We start from the raw sequence: 17,740 nt of genomic DNA on the forward strand, positions 1-17,740 counted from the left end.
AGGCGGGGCCGCGCAGCCATTGGCTCACAGCCCAAGGCGGGCGGGACCTCCCCTCAGCCTCCCTCAGTCGCTTGATTGACAACTGAGGCCGCGCGGCGATTGGCTCACCGCCCAAAGAGGGCGGGACCCGTTTTCCCGCCCAACCCCTTGACTGACAGGCGAGGCTGCGCAGCCATTGGCTCACAGCGCAGTGAGGGCGGGACCCCGCTCAGCCGTTTGATTGACAGGCGGGGCCGCGCGGCGATTGGCTCTCCGCCCAACGAGGGCGGGACCCCTTTTCCCGCCCAACCCCTTGACGGACAGCCGCCTCCGCCTACCCGCCGGCGGAGTGGGCGGGCCCCCGCCCGCCGACGCCGCGTCGCCATTGGGCGGCGGCCGGAAGAGGAGGAGCGCGGGGGAGAGGCGCGAAGATGGCGGCGGCGGCGGCGGCCGGGCCGGGGGCGGCGGGCGCCGCGCGGGTGTCGAGCGGGCGGGAGCTGGGCTGCGTGCCCGAGGTGGCGGCGGCGCTGGGGGCCGTGGCCCGCCAGGGGTGAGCGGCGCCTTTAAGCGCCCCGGTGGCGGTGGGGGGGGGGGGGCGGGGGAGCGCTTCCGGCGCCCCCTGACCCCCGACCCCTGACCCCTGACCCCTGACCCCCGGGGCAGGTTCGACTTCCTGGCGGCGCCGCTCTTCCACCCCCGGCACCGCCGCGAGTTCGGGGCCAGCCCCGCCAGGGGGCGGCCGGGGCCGCAGACGCGCTCGGACCTGCTGCTCAACGGCAGGGGTGAGGGCCCTATAGGCCTATACGTACATATACGTGTATGGGGGGGGCTACGGGGGGCCTATAGGGGGTGGGGAGGGTGTAGGGGGGCTGTGGGGGGGCTGGGGGGGCTGGGGAGGGGGTGTGGGGGGGCTATAGGGGCTGTAAGGGCCTTTAGGGGGGATATAGGGGGGTCTATAGGGGACGTAGGGGGTCTATAGGGGATATAGAAGGGGTATAGGGGCTGGGGAGGGGTGTGTGGGGGGGCTATAAGGGCTGTAAGGGCCTTTAGGGGGCATATGGGGGGTGTATGGGGGATGTATAGGGGATATAGGGGGTGTGTAGGGGCTATAGGGGGGCTGTAGGGGCTGGGGAGGGGGATGTGGGGGGGCTATAGGGGCTGTAAGGGATGTTAGGGGGGATATGGGGGGGTCTATAGGGGATGTAGGGGGTCTATAGGGGATATATAGGGGGTATAGGGGCTGGGGAGGGGGGTGTGGGGGGGCTATAGGGGCTGTAAGGGGCTTTAGGGGGGCATAGGGGGGTCTATAGGGGATGTAGGGGGTCTATAGGGGATATAGGGGGGTATAGGGGCTGGGGAGGGGGGTGTGGGGGGCTGTAGGGGATATAAGGGCCTTTAGGGAGGACGTAGGGGGGGGGACGTAGGGGGTGTATGGGGGATGTATAGGGGGTGTATAGGGATATATAGGGGGTATAGGGGCTGGGGAGAGGGGATGTGGGGGGGCTGTAGGGGCTGTAAGGGGATTTAGGGGGGATATAGAGGGTGTATAGGGGATGTAGGGGGTGTATAGAGGCTATAGGAGTCTGTAGGGGCTGCGGAGAGGGATATGGGGGGGCTGTAGGGGCTGTAAGGGGCTTTAGGGGGGCTATAGGGGATGTAGAGGGGATATAGGGGGTCTATAGGGGGTCTATAGGGGCTGCGGATGGGGATGTGGGGGGGCTATAGGGGCTTAAAGGGGTTTTAGGGGGGATATGGGGAATATATAGGGGGTATGTATAGGGGGTGTGTAGGGGATATATAGGGGGTGTAGGGGCTGGGGAGGGGTGTGTGTTGGGCTATAGGGACCGTAAAAGGCTTTAGGAGTATATAGGGGGTGTACGGGGGATGTATAGGGGATATAGGGAGTATATAGGGGGTCTATAGGGGCTGGGGAGGGGCTGTAGGGGGTGTTGAGGGGGTGTATAGGGGCTGGGGAGGGGGATTTGGGGGGCTATAGGGGATATAAGGGCCTTTAGGGGGGGCATAGGGGGTGTATAGGGGATGTATAGGGAATATATAGGAGGTATAGGGGCTGGGGAGGGGAATGTGGGGGGGTATAAGGGCTGTAAGGGGTTTTAGGGGGGATATGGGGGATATATAGGGATGTAGGAGATGTATAGGGGATGTATAGGGAGCATATAGGAGATATGTAGGGGGTATAGGGGCTAGGGAGAGGGTATAGGGGGCTACAGGGGGGCTGTGGGGGGTCTATAGGGGTGTATAGGGGCTGGGGAGGGGGACGTGGGGGGCTGTAGGGGCTATAAGGGGCTTTGGGGGGGGATATGGGGGGTCTATATGGGATGTGGAGAGTTCATAGGGAATATATAGGGGTATAGGGGGTATAGGGGGCGTATAGGGGCTATAGGGGGGCTGTAGGGGCTGGGGGGGGGGATATAGGGGCCGGGGGGGGGATATAGGTGCCGGGGGGGGGCCGCAGGCCCCTATAGCGCCCCCCCCGCGCCCCCAGACTGGACGACGCTGATCGTGGGCCGCCTGTCCCCGTGGATCCGCCCCGACTCCCCCCTGGAGCACGTGCGCCGCAACTCCGAGGCGGTCAGCAGGCCACGCCCCCTTCCCCGAGGCCACGCCCCCTTCCCCGAAGCCCCGCCCCCTTCCCCGAAGCCACGCCCCCAAACCCCGCCCCGGCCAATAACACGCACCCGGGGGCCGAAGCCCCGCCCCCTTGTTGAAGCCCCGCCCCCTTACCGAAGCCCCGCCCCCTATCGAAGCCCCGCCCCTTGTCGAAGCCCCGCCCCATCGAAGCCCCGCCCCCTGGCTTAAACCACGCCCCCTTGCTGAAGCCACGCCCCCTGTTGCCCCGCCCACCCTGTTGCCCCGCCCCCTTCCCACCCCATCGCCCTCTCTGAGCCCCGCCCCCTTAGGCCACGCCCCCTTAGGCCACGCCCCCTTAGGCCACGCCCACCACACCCCGCCCACTTAAGCCCCGCCCCCGAGCCCCGCCCACCTTAAGCCCCGCCCCCTTTGAGCCCCGCCCACCTCCTCCAACCCCCCCCCACCCCGCCCTCCCCCAAAGCCCCGCCCCCTCAAGCCCCGCCCCCGGGGGCCCCGCCCCCGGGGGCCCCGCCCACCGAAGCCCCGCCCACCGAAGCCCCGCCCCCCCCCAGGCCATGCTGCAGGAGCTGGACTTCGGGGCGTACCTGGGGCTGCCGGCCTTCCTGCTGCCCCTGCGCGGCCCCCACAGCCCCAACCTGGCGCGGGTGCTGAGCGCCCACCTGCACAGCGGGCACCACAGCGCCGCCGTGAGCACTGGGGGGGGACTGGGAGGCACTGGGAGGGAACTGGGAGGCGCTGGGAGGGGGCTGGGATATACCGGGAGGGGGCTGGCGGGGACTGGGAGGGGTTGTGGGGGGCTTTGGGGGGCTTATGGGGGGGCTGTAAGGGGTTATTGGGGGTCTGGGGGGCACTGGGAGGGAACTGGGAGGCACTGGGATATACTGGGAGGGAACTGGGATATACTGGGAGGCGCTGGGAGGGGAAATGGCGGCACTGGGAGGGAACCGGGGGGCGCTGGGGGGGGCCTGGGAGCACTGGGAGGGGGCTGAGGGGCTCTGGGGAGGCACTGGGACGTACTGGGAGGGCACTGGGCTGTACTGGGGGGGCTGAGGGAGGCGGCGGGGGGGGCTCGTACTGGTTCTTACTGGTCCGTACTGGTGCAGTTCTGGGTGCGGGTGCCGCTGGTGGCCCCCGAGGACTCGCGTGACGACGTCATCGAGAACGAGAGCCCCGTGGGGGAGGGGGAGGGGGCGGCCGAGGAGCGCACCTGGCACTGGTGGGCACTGGGATATACTGGGAGGGACTGGGAGGGACTGGGAGGGGGCGGGGAGGGACTGGGAGGGGGCAGGGAGGGGGCTGGGAGGGGTGGGGAGGGACTGGGGGGGGAGCTGGGGGCACTGGGAGGGAACTGGGGGACACTGGGAGGGACTGGGAGGGAACTGGGATATACTGGGACGTACTGGGATATACTGGGAGGGGGACTGGGGGCGCTGGGAGGGACTGGGAGGCTTTTGGGGTGAAAAGCGGGGATCTGGGGGCCGGAATCGGGGGGAGGAGTGGGAGACGGGAGGGGCCGGGTGGGTTTTGGGGGGAAAAATGGGGATTTTGGGGTCAGAATCCGGGATTTTGGGCAAAAAACGGGGTTTGGGGGTCAAAAATGCGATTTTGGGGTTAAAAAGGGGAATTTGGGGGTAAAAGGGGGGGGTTGGGGCCAAAAAGGGGGGGATTTTGGGGCCAAAAAGGGGGGATTTGGGATTAAAAGGGGGGATTTGGGGGGAAAAATGGGGATTTTGGGGTCAAAAAGCGGCGTTTTGGGCCAAAACCCTGGGTTTTGAGTCAAAACCTCGTCTTCGGGGGGTCAGGAGGGGGATTTGGGGCCCAAAAAGTGGGATTTTGGGGCCAAAAGGAGCCGTTTGGGGCGCCGGGAAGGATCCGGGGCGAGAAGAGGAGGTTTTGGGGGCGGGCGGGGCCCCGTTTCGGGGCTAAAAGCGCCGCTTTTGGGGCCGCAGGTGGCACAACTTCCGCACCCTCTGCGACTACAACAAGCGGGTGGGCGTCGGTGAGTGGGGGCGGGGCCTAAAGGGGCGTGGCCTAAAGGGGGCGGTGCTTAAAGGGGCGTGGCCTCGTGGTGGGGGCGTGGCCTCGTGGGTGGGGGCGTGGCCACGACGCAAAGGGGGCGGGGCTTAAGGGGGTAGACGGACAGGAGGGTTCGAGGGGGTGGGGCTACAGGGGGGCGTGGCCGAAAAGAGGGCGTGGCCACGGGTCTTGGGGGCGTGGCCTCGGTGGAAAGGGGGCGGGGCTTAAGGCTTAAAGGGGTAGAACCGGGTCTGAGGGGGGGGGGGTTATTGGAGGGGGCGGGGGCTGTTGAAGGGGCGTGGCCACGGAGGGGGCGTGGCTATGGGGTGGGCGTGGCCTGGGGGTGTGGGCGTGGCTTTAGGGGTTGTGGGCGTGGCCAGGGTGTTGTGGGCGGGGCCTAACCCTTGGTATGGGCATGGATGGGGACCGTAGGGGGGTGTCAAGGGGGCGTGGCCTAACCTAGGGGGCGGGGCCTAACCGAGGGGGGCGGGGCCTGACCGAGGGGGGCGTGGCCAGAGCATGGTGGGCGGGGCCTAACCCTTGGTATGGGCATGTAGGGGGGCCATAGGGGGGTGTCGAGGGGGCGGGGCCTAACCTAGGGGGCGGGGCCTAACCTAGGGGGCGGGGCCTAACCGAGGGGGCGTGGCCTCGCGGAGGGGGCGTGGCCTCGCGGAGGGGGCGTGGCCTGAGCGCCCCCGCCCCCCCCCGCAGCCCTGGAGGTGGGCCCGGACCTGCCGTCGGGGGCGGCCATCGACCGGTGGCTGGGCGAGCCGGTGCGGGCGGCCATCTTGCCCACCGGCGTCTTCCTCACCAACAAGAAGGGCTTCCCCGTGCTCTCCCGCCCCCACCAGCGCCTGCTCGGCCGCCTGCTCAGGGTGCCAAGGGGGGGGGGGCCGGGGGGGTTACGGGGAGGGGGTTATTGGGACGGGGAGGGGGTTATGGGGTGGGGAGGGGGCTGTGGGGTGGTTATTGGGGGTGGAGGAGGGGGTTATGGGGTGGGTGTGGGGCTGGGGAGGGGGCTGAGGGGCTGGAACAGGGGGTTATTGGGACAGGGAGGGGGTTGTGGGGGTGGGGAGGGGGTTATGGGGCGGTTGTGGGGCTGGGATGGGATCTATGGGTCCCAGTCTGGGCTCTATGGGGCAGGCTGTGGGTCCGTGGGTCCCAGTATCAGATCTGTGGGGCAGCCTATGGGTCCCTGGGTCCCGGTAGCGGCTCTATGGGGCAGGCTATGGGGTCTATGGGTCCCAGTCCGGGTTCTATGGGGCAGGCTGTGGGTCCGTAGGTCCCAGTATCAGATCTATGGGTCCCAGTCCGGGCTCTATGGGGCAGGCTGTGGGTCTCCGGGCCCCGGTAGAGGCTCCATTGGGCAGGCTGTGGGGTCTGTGGGTCCCGGTCCGGGCTCTATGGGGCAGGCTGTGGGTCCGTGGGTCCCGGTATCAGATCTATGGGTCCCAGTAGCGGCTCTATGGGGCAGGCTATGGGTCCCAGCACCAGATCTATGGGGCAGGCTGTGGGTCCCTGGGTCCCAGTATCAGATCTATGAGTCCCGGTAGCGGCTCTATGGGGCAGGCTATGGGGTCTATGGGTCCCAGTCCGGGCTCTATGGGGCAGGCTGTGGGTCTATGGGGCAGGCTGTGGGTCTGTGGGTCCCAGTCTGGGCTCTATGGGGCAGGCTATGGGTCTGTGGCTCCCGGCACCAGATCTATGGGGCAGGCTGTGGGTCTGTGGGTCCCGGTATCAGATCTGTGGGTCCCGGTAGCAGCTCTATGGGGCAGGCTGTGGGTCTATGGGGCAGGCTGTGGGTCTATGGGGCAGGCTGTGGGTCCGTGGGTCTGGGTATCAGATCTATGGGTCCCGGTAGCGGTCTATGGGGCAGGCTGTGGGTCTATGGGGCAGGCTATGGGTCCATGGGTCCCAGTCCCAGATCTATGGGGCAGGCTGTGGGTCTGTGTGTCCGGGTATCAGATCTATGGGTCCCGGTAGTGGCTCTATGGGGCAGGCTGTGGGTCTATGGGTCCCGGTCCGGGTTCTATGGGGCAGGCTGTGGGTCGGTGGGTCCGGGTATCAGATCTATGGGTCCCGGTAGCGGCTCTATGGGGCAGGCTGTGGGTCTATGGGGCAGGCTGTGGGTCTATGGGGCAGGCTGTGGGTCGGTGGGTCCGGGTATCAGATCTATGGGTCCCGGTAGCAGCTCTATGGGGCAGGCTGTGGGTCTATGGGGCAGGCTGTGGGTCTATGGGGCAGGCTGTGGGTCTATGGGGCAGGCTGTGGGTCGGTGGGTCCGGGTATCAGATCTATGGGTCCCGGTAGCGGCTCTATGGGGCAGGCTGTGGGTCCGTGGGTCCTGGTATCAGATCTGTGGGTCCCGGTCTGGGCTCTATGGGGCAGGCTGTGGGTCTATGGGGCAGGCTGTGGGTCCGTGGGTCCCGGTATCAGATCTGTGGGTCCCGGTCCGGGTTCTATGGGGCAGGCTGTGGGTCGGTGGGTCCCGGCAGCGGCTCGGTGGGGCGGGCGTGGGCCTGACACCGCGGGGCGCCCCCCAGCTGGAGGTGCAGGTGGTGCTGTGGGGCGCCCCCCACCACGGGGGGAAGCCGCTGGGCGCGTACCTGCAGTACCTGGAGTACCTGGGGCAGAGCCGCCCGCCCCCCTCCGCCTACGAGCTCTTCGCCCGCGGCTACGAGGACTACCTCCAGTCCCCCCTGCAGGTGGGCGGGGCTAGCCCCAAAGGGGGCGGGGCTAACCCCAAAGGGGGCGGGGCTAACCCAAAGGGGCGGGGCTAACCCCAAAGGGGCGGGGCTAACCCCAAAAGGGGGCGGGGCTAACCCCAAAGGGGGCGGGGCTAACCCCAAAGGGGGCGGGGCTAACCCCAAAGGGGGCGGGGCTAACCCCAAAGCTAACCCCAAAGGGGGGGGCTAACCCAAAGGCTAACCCCAAAGGGGGCGGGGTTAAAAGGGGGCGTAACCCAAAAATGGGGAGGGGTAGGGGTAGGGAGGGGGTGGTTGCGGACGGAAGGGGGGAGGAAAGGGTTAAAAGGGGCTGGCTTGTTTAAAGGGGCGTGGCTAATCAAAAGGGGCGGGGTTAATCCAAAAGGGGCGGGGTTAACCCCAAAAGGGGGGGGGACTAACCCAAAAATGGGGCGGGGTAGGGGATGGAGGGGGTGGGTGCGGATGGGAGGGGGGGAGGAAAGGGTTAAAAGGGGCGTGGCTTGTTTAAAGGGGCGTGGCTAACCCAAAGGGGCGGGGCTAAGAAAAAGGGGCGGGTTAACCCCAAAAGGGGGGGGGACTAACCCAAAAATGGGGCGGGGTAGGGGGAGAGAGGGGGTGGGTGCGGATGGGAGGGGGGAGGAAAGGGTTAAAAGGGGCGTGGCTAACCCGAGAGGGGGCGTGGCTACCCAAAAGGGGCGTGGCTAACCCAAAAGGGGCGTGGCTAACACAAAAGGGGCGGGGCTAACAAAAAGGGGCGGGATTAACCCCAAAAAGGGGCGGGGCTAACCAAAAGGGGGGGACAGGGAGGGGGCGGGGCTCGGCGAGGGGGCGTGGCCAAACGTGGGCGTGGTCAGCGAGGGGGGCGTGGCTTGACCCCCGGGTGGGCGTGTCCCCCGCTGGCCCCGCCCCCTCGCAGCCGCTGATGGACAACCTGGAGTCGCAGACCTACGAGGTCTTCGAGAAGGACCCGATCAAATACTCCCAGTACCAGCAGGTGGGCAGGGCCTGCGCCGGAAGTGGGGGGGCGTGGCCGCGCCGAGGGGGGCGTGGCCGCACGTGACCACGCCCCCCTTTTTTTGGCCCCGCCCCCTTTTCCTTAAAAGGCCATCTACAAGTGCCTCCTGGACCGCGTCCCCGAGGAGGAGAAGGACACCAACGTGCAGTGAGTGCCCCGCGCCCGCCGTGGGGCGCCCCGTAGCGCCGCGGGGTGCCCTGCGTCCTTATGGGGTGCCCCACGCATCTATGGGGCGCCCCACGCACCTATGGGGCGCCCCACATCCCCATGGGGCACCCCAAATCCCAGTGGGGTGCTCTATATTGTTATGGGGCGCCCCACATCCTTATGGGGTACCTTATATCCTTATGGGGCGCCCCACATCCTCCTGGGGCGCCCTATATCCCCTATGGGGTGCCAATATCCTTATGGGGTGCCCCACGCATCTATGGGGCGCCCCTCATCCCCATGGCGTGCTCTATATTCTTATGGGGCACCCTATATCCCTATGGGGCGCCCCACACATCTATGGGGCACACCACGTCCATATGGGGCGCCCTACATGCCCTATGGGGTGCCAATATCCTTATGGGGCGCCCCACACATCTATGGGGCACACCACGTCCATATGGGGCGCCCTATATCCCCTATGGGGTGCCAATATCCTTATGGGGTGCCCCACACATCTATGGGGCGCCCCTCATCCCCATGGGGCACCCCAAATCCCAATGGGGTGATCTATATTGTTATGGGGCACCCTATATCCTTATGGGGCGCCCTATATCCCCTATGGGGTGCCGATATCCTTATGGGGTGCCCCACGCACCTATGGGGCGCCCCACATCCCAATGGGGCACCCCAAATCACAATGGCGTCCTTTATATTCTTATGGGGCAACCTATATCCCTATGGGGCGCCCCATATATCTATGGGGCACCCCACATCCCTATGGGGCACCCTATATCCCCTATGGGGTGCCGATATCCTTATGGGGTGCCCCACGCATCTATGGGGCGCCCCACATCCCCCTGGGGCACCCCACATCCCAATGGGGTGCTCTATATTCTTATAGGGCAATCTATATCCCTATGGGGCGCCCCACATATCTATGGGGCACCCCACATCCCCCTGGGGCACCCCAAATCCCCATGGGCTGGTCTATATTTGTATGGGACACTCTATATCTTTATGGGGTGCCCCACATATCTATGGGGTGCCCCACATCCTTATGGGGCGCCCTATATCCCCTATGGGGTGCCGATATCCTTATGGGGTGCCCCATGCACCTATGGGGCGCCCCACATCCCCATGGGGCACCCCAAATCCCAATGGGGTGCTCTATATTCTTATGGGGCATCATATATCTTTATGGGGTGCCCCACACATCTATGGGGCACCCCAAATCCCCATGGGGCGCCCCAAATCCCCACAGGGCACCCTATATCCTCTATGGGGCACCCTATATCCTCAATGGGGCGCCCCACATCCCCATGGGGCACCCCACATCCCCATGGGGGGCGCCCTACACCCCTCTCGACACCCGCGTTTCCCTACGGGGCGCCCCATAGGCGCTATGGGGCACCCTATACTTCCACGGGGTGCCCCACACATCTATGGGGCGCCCCACGTCCCCGTGGGACACCCCAACTCCCCACGGGGGGCGCCCCACACCCTTTCCGCCGCCGCCGTTTCCCGACGGGGCGCCCCCGAACCTCGACGTCGTGGCCGCGGGGCGGCCGTGGGGCGGCCGTGGGGCGGCTATGGGGCGGCTATGGGGCTGAGCGCCGCCCCCCGCCCCACAGGGTGGTGCTGGTGCTGGGGGCGGGCCGGGGGCCGCTGGTCAACGCCACGCTGAGGGCCGCCCGCCAGGCCGCCCGCCGCGTCCGCGTCTACGCCGTGGAGAAGAACCCCAACGCCGTGGTCACGTGAGCTGCTGCCCCATGGCTGCCCCATATCTGCCCCATGGATTCCCCATGGCTGCCCCATAGATTCCCTGTGGCTGCCCCATAGCTGCCCCATGGCTGCCCCATAGATTCCCTGTGGCTGCCCCATAGCTGCCCCATGGCTGCCCCATAGATTCCCCATAGGTTCCCCGTAGGTTCCCCGTAGATTCCCCGTAGATTCCCCGTAGCACCCCACAACTGCCCCATGGCTGCCCCATAGATCCCCCACAGCGCCCCACAGCTGCCCCACAGCTGCCCCATAGACACCCCAAAGTACCCTAAGTACCCCATAGAGGCCCCCCAGCACCCCCTAAACCCCTCCGTCGCCCCATAGCCCCCCTGTATACGCCCCACACCGCCCCATAACCCGCCCCATTGCCCCCTAGCCACCCTATATACACCCCATAGTGCCCCCTAGATTCCTTTATCGCCCCATAGCCACCCTATATATACCCCATGCCACCCCGTAACCCACTCAATCACCCCAAAACCACCCTATATATACTCCATACCACCCCATAACCCATTCCATCACCCCATAACCACCCTATATATACCCCATACCACCCCGTAACCCACTCAACCACCCCAAAACCACCCTATATTTACCCCATACCACCCCATAACCCACTTCATCACCCCATAGCCACCCTATATACACCCCATAGCACCCCATAACGTATCTCATCACCCCATAACCACCCTATGTACACCCCATACCACCCCATAACCTACGCAATCACCCCATAACAACCCTATATATAGCCTATACCACCTCATAATGCACTTCATCACTCCATAACCATCCTATATAGACCCCATACCACCCCATAACCTATCCCATCACCCCATAACCACCCTATATTTACCCCACACCACCCCATATTCCACTGTATCACCCCATAATCACTCTATATATACCCCATACCACCCCATAACCCACTCCATCGCCCCATAACCACCCTATATAGACGCCATACCACCCCATAACCTATTCCATCAACCCATAACCACCCTATATTTACCCTATACCACCCCATAACCCGCTCCATCACCACCTAACCACCCTGTATATACCCCATACCACCCCATAACCCAGTTTATCACCCCATAACCACCCTATATATACCCCACACCACCCCATAACCTATTCCATCGCCCCATAACCACCATATATATACCCCATACCACCCCATAACCTATTCCATTGCCCCATAACCACCCTATATATGCCCCATACCAGCCTATAATCCACTCCATCACCCCATAACCACCCTATATTTACCCCATACCACCCCATAACCCACTACATCACCCCATAACCGCCCTATATTTACCCCGTACCACCGCATAACCCACTCCATCACCCCATAACCACCTTATATACACCCCATACCACCCCATAACCCACTTAATCACCCCATAACCACCCTATACATACCTTATACCACCCCATAACCTATCGCATCACCCCATAACCGCCCTCTTTTTACTCCATACCACCCCATAACCCACTCCATCACCCCATAACCACCCTATATTTATCCCATACTGCCCCATAACCCCCTTCATCACCCCATAACCACCCTATATACGCCCCATACCGCCCCATAATCCACTCCATTACCCCATAACCACCCTATATATACCCCATACCACCCCATAACCCACTCCGCTGCCCCTTAATCCTCTCCACCGCCCCGTAACCCCCCTATACCTACCCCAGACCCCCTACCCCCGCCCCCTAAGCCCCGCCCCTCGCCCCATGACCCCGCCCCTGACCCCGTGACCCCGCCCCTCACCCCGCCCCCCGCCCCGCAGGCTGGAGAGCTGGCAGTACGAGGAGTGGGGCGCGCAGGTGACGGTGGTGCCGCGGGACATGCGAGAGTGGCGGGCGCCCGAGGCCGCCGACCTGCTGGTGTCGGAGCTGCTGGGCTCCTTCGGGGACAACGAGCTGTCCCCCGAGTGCCTGGACGGCGCCCAGCCCTGCCTCAAGGGTGCGCCAGGGCTTGGGGGAGGGGGGTATGTGGGGCCGGGTTGTGGGGCCGGGGGGGGCGGGGGAGTGGGGTTTGGGGTGCGGGAGGGCGGTACGGGGGGGATGGGGTGGGCGCTACAGGTGGTCGTTTGAGGTTTGACCCGACTTTGGGTCTCCAGAGGTGGGTTTTGGCGTCTGGGGGTCTTTAGGGATGGGTTTTGACATCAGTAGCGATGGGTTTGGGGGTGTTTGGGTCTATAGGGATGGGATTTGGGGTGTTGGGGGTCATGGGAACGGGTTTTGGGGGCGTTGGGGTTGATGGAGTGGACGTTGGAGGTCTTCGTTTGAGGTTTGACCCAACTTTGGGGCTCCAGAGATGGGTTTTGGGGTCTGGGGGTCTTTAGGGATGGGTTTTGAGGTCAACAGGGACGGGTTTTGGGGTGTTCGGGGTCAATAGGAACAGCTTTTGGGGCGTTGGGAGCCATAAAAAGGGGTTTTGGGGGCATTGGGGCGATGGGGTGGGTGTTGGAGGTCGTCATTTGAGGTTTGACCCAACTTTGGGGCTCCAGAGGTGGGTTTTGGGGTCTGGGGGTCTTCAGGGATGGGTTTTGGGGTCAGTAGGGATGGGTTTTGGGGTATTTAGGTCTATAGGGATGGGATTTGGGGTGTTTGGGTCTATAGGGATGGGATTTGGGGTGTTGGGGGTCACGGGAAGGGGTTTTGGGGGCGTTGGGGTCGATGGGATGAGTTTGGGACGTCTTCGTTTGACGTTGGGGGGCTTGGGGATGGATTTTGGGGTCCATTGGGATGAGTTACGGGGTCTGGGGGTCCACAGGAATATTTTTGGGGTCTGGCGGTCCGTGGGGGTGGGTTTTGGGGTCAGTAGGCCGGGATTGGGGGGTTTGGGGTCTGCGGGAACGGGATTTGGGGCCGTTGGGCGCCCGGAGGACGCGTTTTGGGGCCGCTGGGTGCGGGGCCGGGTTTCGGGGTGTGAAGCCGGGATTTCGGGGTGGTGGGGCCGGGTTTTCGGGGTGGTGGGGCCGGTGCTGACGGGGCCGCCCCACAGAGGGGGGGGGTGAGCATCCCGTGCGCCTACACCTCCTTCCTGGCCCCGCTCTCCTCCTCCAAGCTCTACAACGAGGTGCGGGCCTGCCGCGAGCGCGACCGCGACCCCGAGGTACAGCGGGGGGATTTTGGGGGTCCCGGGGGGGGGCTTCGGGGGTCCCGGGGGGGCTTTCGGGGTCCTGGGGGGGCTTTCGGGGTCTTGGGAGGGCTTTTGGGGTCTTGGGGAGGTTGTGGGGGGGCTTTGGGATGGTTATGGAGGGGTCTTCGGGGTCTTGGGTTGGCCGTGGGGGGGTTTTGGCGTCTTTTGGGGGTCTTGGGGGGTCTTTGGGGTCTTTGGGGGGTCTTAGGGGGTCGTGGGGGGGATTTGGGGTCTTGGGGTGGTCACGGGGGTCTTTGGGTGGGCATGGGGGGTGTGGGGGGGTCTCAGGATTGGTCGTCGGGGGGGTTTTGGGGCCTTGAGGGGTCTTTGGGGTCTTTGGGTGCCCATGGGGGGTCTTTGGGTGGTCATGGGGGGGCTTTGGGGTCTTGGGGGAGTTGTGGGGGATCTTTGGGGGGCCACGGGGGGGTTTTGGGGTCTTTGGGGGGTCCTTGGGTGGTCATGGGGGGGCTTTGGGTGGGCATAGGGGGGTTTTGGGGTCTTGGGTTGGCTTTGGGGGGTCTTTGGGCGGGCGTGGGGGGGTGTTGGGGTCTTTGGGGTCTCGGGGGGGTGTTTGGGGTCTCGGGGGGGTCTTCAGGGTCTTGGGGGTCTCGGGGGGGTCTTTGGGGTCTTGGGGGTGTCTTCAGGGTCTTGGGGGTCTTGGGGGTGTTTGGGGTCTCGGGGGGGTCTTGGGGGTCTTGGGGCTCTTTGGGGTCTCAGGGGGGTCTTGGGGGTCTTGGGGGGGTGTTTGGGGTCTTGGGGGGGTCTTTGGGGTCTTGGGGGGGTCTTTGGGGTCTTGGGGGTCTCGGGGGGGGTCTTTGGGGTCTCGGGGGGGTCTTCGGGGTCTTGGGGGTCTTGGGGGGGTGTTTGGGGTCTTGGGAGGGTCTTCAGGGTCTTGGGGGTCTCAGGGGGCTCTTTGGGGTCTCGGGGGGGTCTTTGGGGTCTCAGGGGGCTCTTTGGGGTCTTTGGGGTCTCGGGGGGGTCTTGGGGGTCTCGGGGGGGTCTTTGGGGTCTCGGGGGGGTCTTCGGGGTCTTGGGGGTCTTTGGGGTCTTTGGGGTCTCGGGGGGGTCTTTGGGGTCTCGGGGGGGTGTTTGGGGTCTCAGGGGGCTCTTTGGGGTCTTTGGGGTCTCGGGGGGGTCTTGGGGGTCTCGGGGGGGTCTTTGGGGTCTCAGGGGGCTCTTTGGGGTCTCGGGGGGGTGTTTGGGGTCTCGGGGGGGCCGTTTGTGGCCGCGGGCTGCCCCCGTGTCCCCCCCCCGCCCGCAGGCGCAGTTCGAGATGCCGTACGTGGTGCGCCTGCACAACTTCCACCAGCTGGCCCCGCCCCAGCCCTGCTTCTCCTTCCGGCACCCCAAGCCAGGTAGGGGCGGGGCCTCCCGGACCACGCCCACAAAGGGGCGGGGCCTCCAGGACCACGCCCACAAAAGGGCGGGGCCTCCCCGACCACGCCCACAAAGGGGCGGGGCCGCCCGGACGACGCCCACAAAAGGGCGGGATTCTGGGGGGGCGGCGCGGCCGCTCGACGCCGCGTCGGCTCCTCCCCCCCGTGACGTCACGAGGGGGGCGGGGCCTCAAGGAAAGGGGGCGTGGCCCTCGCTGACCACGCCCCCTCCTCGTCCAGACCCCGCCCAGGACAACAACCGGTACCGGCGGCTGGCGTTCCGCGTGGGGGTGAACACGGTGCTGCACGGCTTCGCCGGCTACTTCGAGACCACGCTCTACGGCGACATCACGCTCAGTGAGGGGGGCGGGGCTTGGGGTGGGCGTGGCCCGGGGGGCGGGGCCTAAATGGGCGGGGTCCCGGGGGGCGGGGCCTAAGGGGGTGGGGTCTGAAGGGGGTGGGGCTTGAGGGTGGGGTCTAAAGGGGGTGGGGCTTGAGGGTCGTCAATGGTTGGGTCAAGGGTGGGGTGGGTGGTGGGGCGGGGCGAAAAGGGGCGGGGCTAAAGGGGGCGGGGCTAAAGGGGGTGGGGTCTAAGGGGGTGGGGCCTAAAGGGGCGGGGCCTCAATGGGTGGGGCCTAAGGGGGTGGGGTCTGAAGGGGGTGGGGCTTGAGGGTCGTCAATGGTTGGGTCAATGAGGGTGGGTTGGGGGGTGGGGCGGGGCAAAAGGGGCGGGGCTTAAAGGGGTGTGGTCACGGGGGGCGGGGCTTAAAGGGGGCGCGGCCAATGGGGGGTGGAGGGGGGCGGGGCTTGCGGTGACGGGGGCGGGGCCCCGCAGGTATCCGCCCCGAGACGCACTCCCCGGGGATGTTCTCCTGGTTCCCCATCTTCTTCCCCATCAAGGTGCGGCGGCCATCTTGGGCGGGGCGGGGGCGGCACCTCCCAGTCCCTCCCAGTGCCTCCCAGTCCCTCCCAGTCCCTCCCAGTCCCCCCCAGTACACCCCGCTTCCCTCCCAGTCCCCCCCAGACCCCTTATAGCCCCCCTACATCACCCCCGTAACCCCCTATGACACCCCAATAATCCCCCATAACCCCCCAGAACCCCTCCCAGTATATCCCAGCTCCTCCCAGTACCTCCCAGTCCCCTCCCAGTACCTCCCAGTCCCCTCCCAGTCCCTCCCAGTTCCCCCCAGACCCCCCATAACCCCCCATATCACCCCCATAACCCCCCAGCAGCCCCCCACAACCCCCCTATAGCCCCTCCCAGCCCCTCCCAGTACCTCCCAGTCTCCTCCCAGTACATCCCAGTCCCCAGGGCGGCCATCTTGGGCCGATCCCCTGGGGCTCCCCATGATGGCGGCCATCTTGGGCTGACCCCCTTAATCTCTCCCCCCATCACGGCGGCCATCTTGGGTTGGCGGCCATCTTGGGTTGGCGGCCATCTTGTTTTGGTGGCCATCTTGGGTTGGCGGCCATCTTGTTTTGGTGGCCATCTTGGGTTGGCGGCCATCTTGGGTTGACCCCATTGGGTTCCCCTTGACGTTGGCCATCTTGTGGTGACCCCATTGGGCTCCCCGTGAGGTCGCCCATCTTGGGTTGACCCCCTCGAGCTCGCCCATCATCATGGCGGCCATCTTGTGTTGACCCCCTCCTCCTCCTCCCCTTGAGGCGGCCATGTTGGGTTGGTGCCAATGGGTTCTCCATGAGGTCGGCCATCTTGTGTTGACCATCAGGGTGATGGTGGCCATCTTGTGGTGACCCCGTTGGGTCCCCCATGAGCTCGGCCATCTTGGGTTGACCCCCTTGATCTTCCCCCCCATCACAGCGGCCATCTTGGGCTGATCCCCTTGGGTTCCCCATGATGGCGACCATCTTGTGCTGACCCCATTGGGTTCTCCAAGATGTCGGCCATCTTGTGCTGACCCCATTGGGTTCTCCATGAGGTCGGCCATCTTGTGGTGACCCCATTGGGCTCCCCAAGAGGTCGGCCATCTTGTGGTGACCCCATTGGGCTCCCCTTGGCGTTGGCCATCTTGCGTTGACCATCAGGGTGACGGTGGCCATCTTGTGCTGACCCCATTGGGTTCTCCATAAGGTCGGCCATCTTGTGCTGACCCCATCGGGCTCCCCAAGAGGTCGGCCATCTTGTGGTGACCCCATTGGGTTCCCCTTGGCGTCGGCCATCTTGTGCTGACGCCATTGGGTTCTCCAAGACGTCGGCCATCTTGTGCTGACCCCATTGGGTTCTGCATGAGGTCGGCCATCTTGTGGTGACCCCATTGGGCTCCCCAAGAGGTCGGCCATCTTGTGGTGACCCCATTGGGCTCCCCTTGATGTTGGCCATTTGTGTTGACCATCAGGGTGACGGTGGCCATCTTGTGTTGACCCCATCGGGCTCCCCAAGAGGTCGGCCATCTTGTGCTGACCCCATTGGGTTCTCCATAAGGTCGGCCATCTTGTGCTGACCCCATCGGGCTCCCCAAGAGGTCGGCCATCTTGTGCTGACCCCATTGGGTTCCCCTTGACGTTGGCCATCTTGCGTTGACCATCAGGGTGACGGTGGCCATCTTGTGCTGACCCCATCGGGCTCTCCATGAGTTCGGCCATCTTGGGGACGCCCCCCCGTAACCCCCCCCCCTTTTTTCTCTCCCCGCAGCAGCCGCTGGCCGTGCGGGCGGGCGAGGAGGTGGCGGTGGCCTTCTGGCGCTGCGCCACCCCGAAGAAGGTGTGGTACGAGTGGGCCGTCACGGCGCCCGCCTGCTCGGCCCTGCACAACCCCACCGGCCGCTCCTACACCATCGGCCTCTGAGCCCAATAAAGCGCCCTCACTGCACCCCCCGGCCTCCCGGCGGATGTCTTGGGGGGGGGACGGCGGCCATCTTGGGAGGGGGGCGGCCATCTTGGGAGGGGGGCGGCCGTCTTGGGAGGGGGGCGGCCG

General features: G+C 65.2%; 1 protein-coding gene across 1 annotated transcript; it reads left to right on the top strand.

The window, feature by feature from the left end:
• Positions 1-370: 370 nt before the first annotated feature.
• On the top strand, positions 371-17,635 carry LOC136789521 (protein arginine N-methyltransferase 5-like). The gene is made up of 17 exons (XM_066989572.1): positions 371-529; positions 643-761; positions 2,486-2,571; positions 3,144-3,278; positions 3,696-3,808; positions 4,542-4,591; positions 5,320-5,483; positions 7,152-7,313; positions 8,230-8,307; positions 8,417-8,475; positions 10,110-10,232; positions 12,072-12,249; positions 13,292-13,402; positions 14,691-14,784; positions 15,046-15,162; positions 15,641-15,705; positions 17,459-17,635. The coding sequence occupies exons 1-17, from the start codon at positions 411-413 to the stop codon at positions 17,609-17,611; spliced, it is 1,926 nt and encodes a 641-aa protein (XP_066845673.1). The 5' UTR covers positions 371-410; the 3' UTR covers positions 17,612-17,635.
• The last annotated feature ends 105 nt before the right edge of the window (positions 17,636-17,740 follow it).

Source organism: Anser cygnoides, unplaced genomic scaffold, assembly GCF_040182565.1.
Source record: "Anser cygnoides isolate HZ-2024a breed goose unplaced genomic scaffold, Taihu_goose_T2T_genome scaffold_52_1, whole genome shotgun sequence".
Classification (NCBI taxonomy): Eukaryota; Metazoa; Chordata; class Aves; order Anseriformes; family Anatidae; genus Anser; species Anser cygnoides.

Excerpts from the sequence above, each read along its gene's own strand:
- LOC136789521 (XM_066989572.1), top strand. The coding sequence starts at position 411 with ATGGCGGCGGCGGCGGCGGCCGGGCCGGGGGCGGCGGGCGCCGCGCGG. Across the intron at positions 530-642 it reads GGGGCCGTGGCCCGCCAGGG|GTTCGACTTCCTGGCGGCGC; the intron begins GTGAGCGGCGCC and ends CCCCCGGGGCAG. Across the intron at positions 3,279-3,695 it reads GCGGGCACCACAGCGCCGCC|TTCTGGGTGCGGGTGCCGCT; the intron begins GTGAGCACTGGG and ends GTACTGGTGCAG.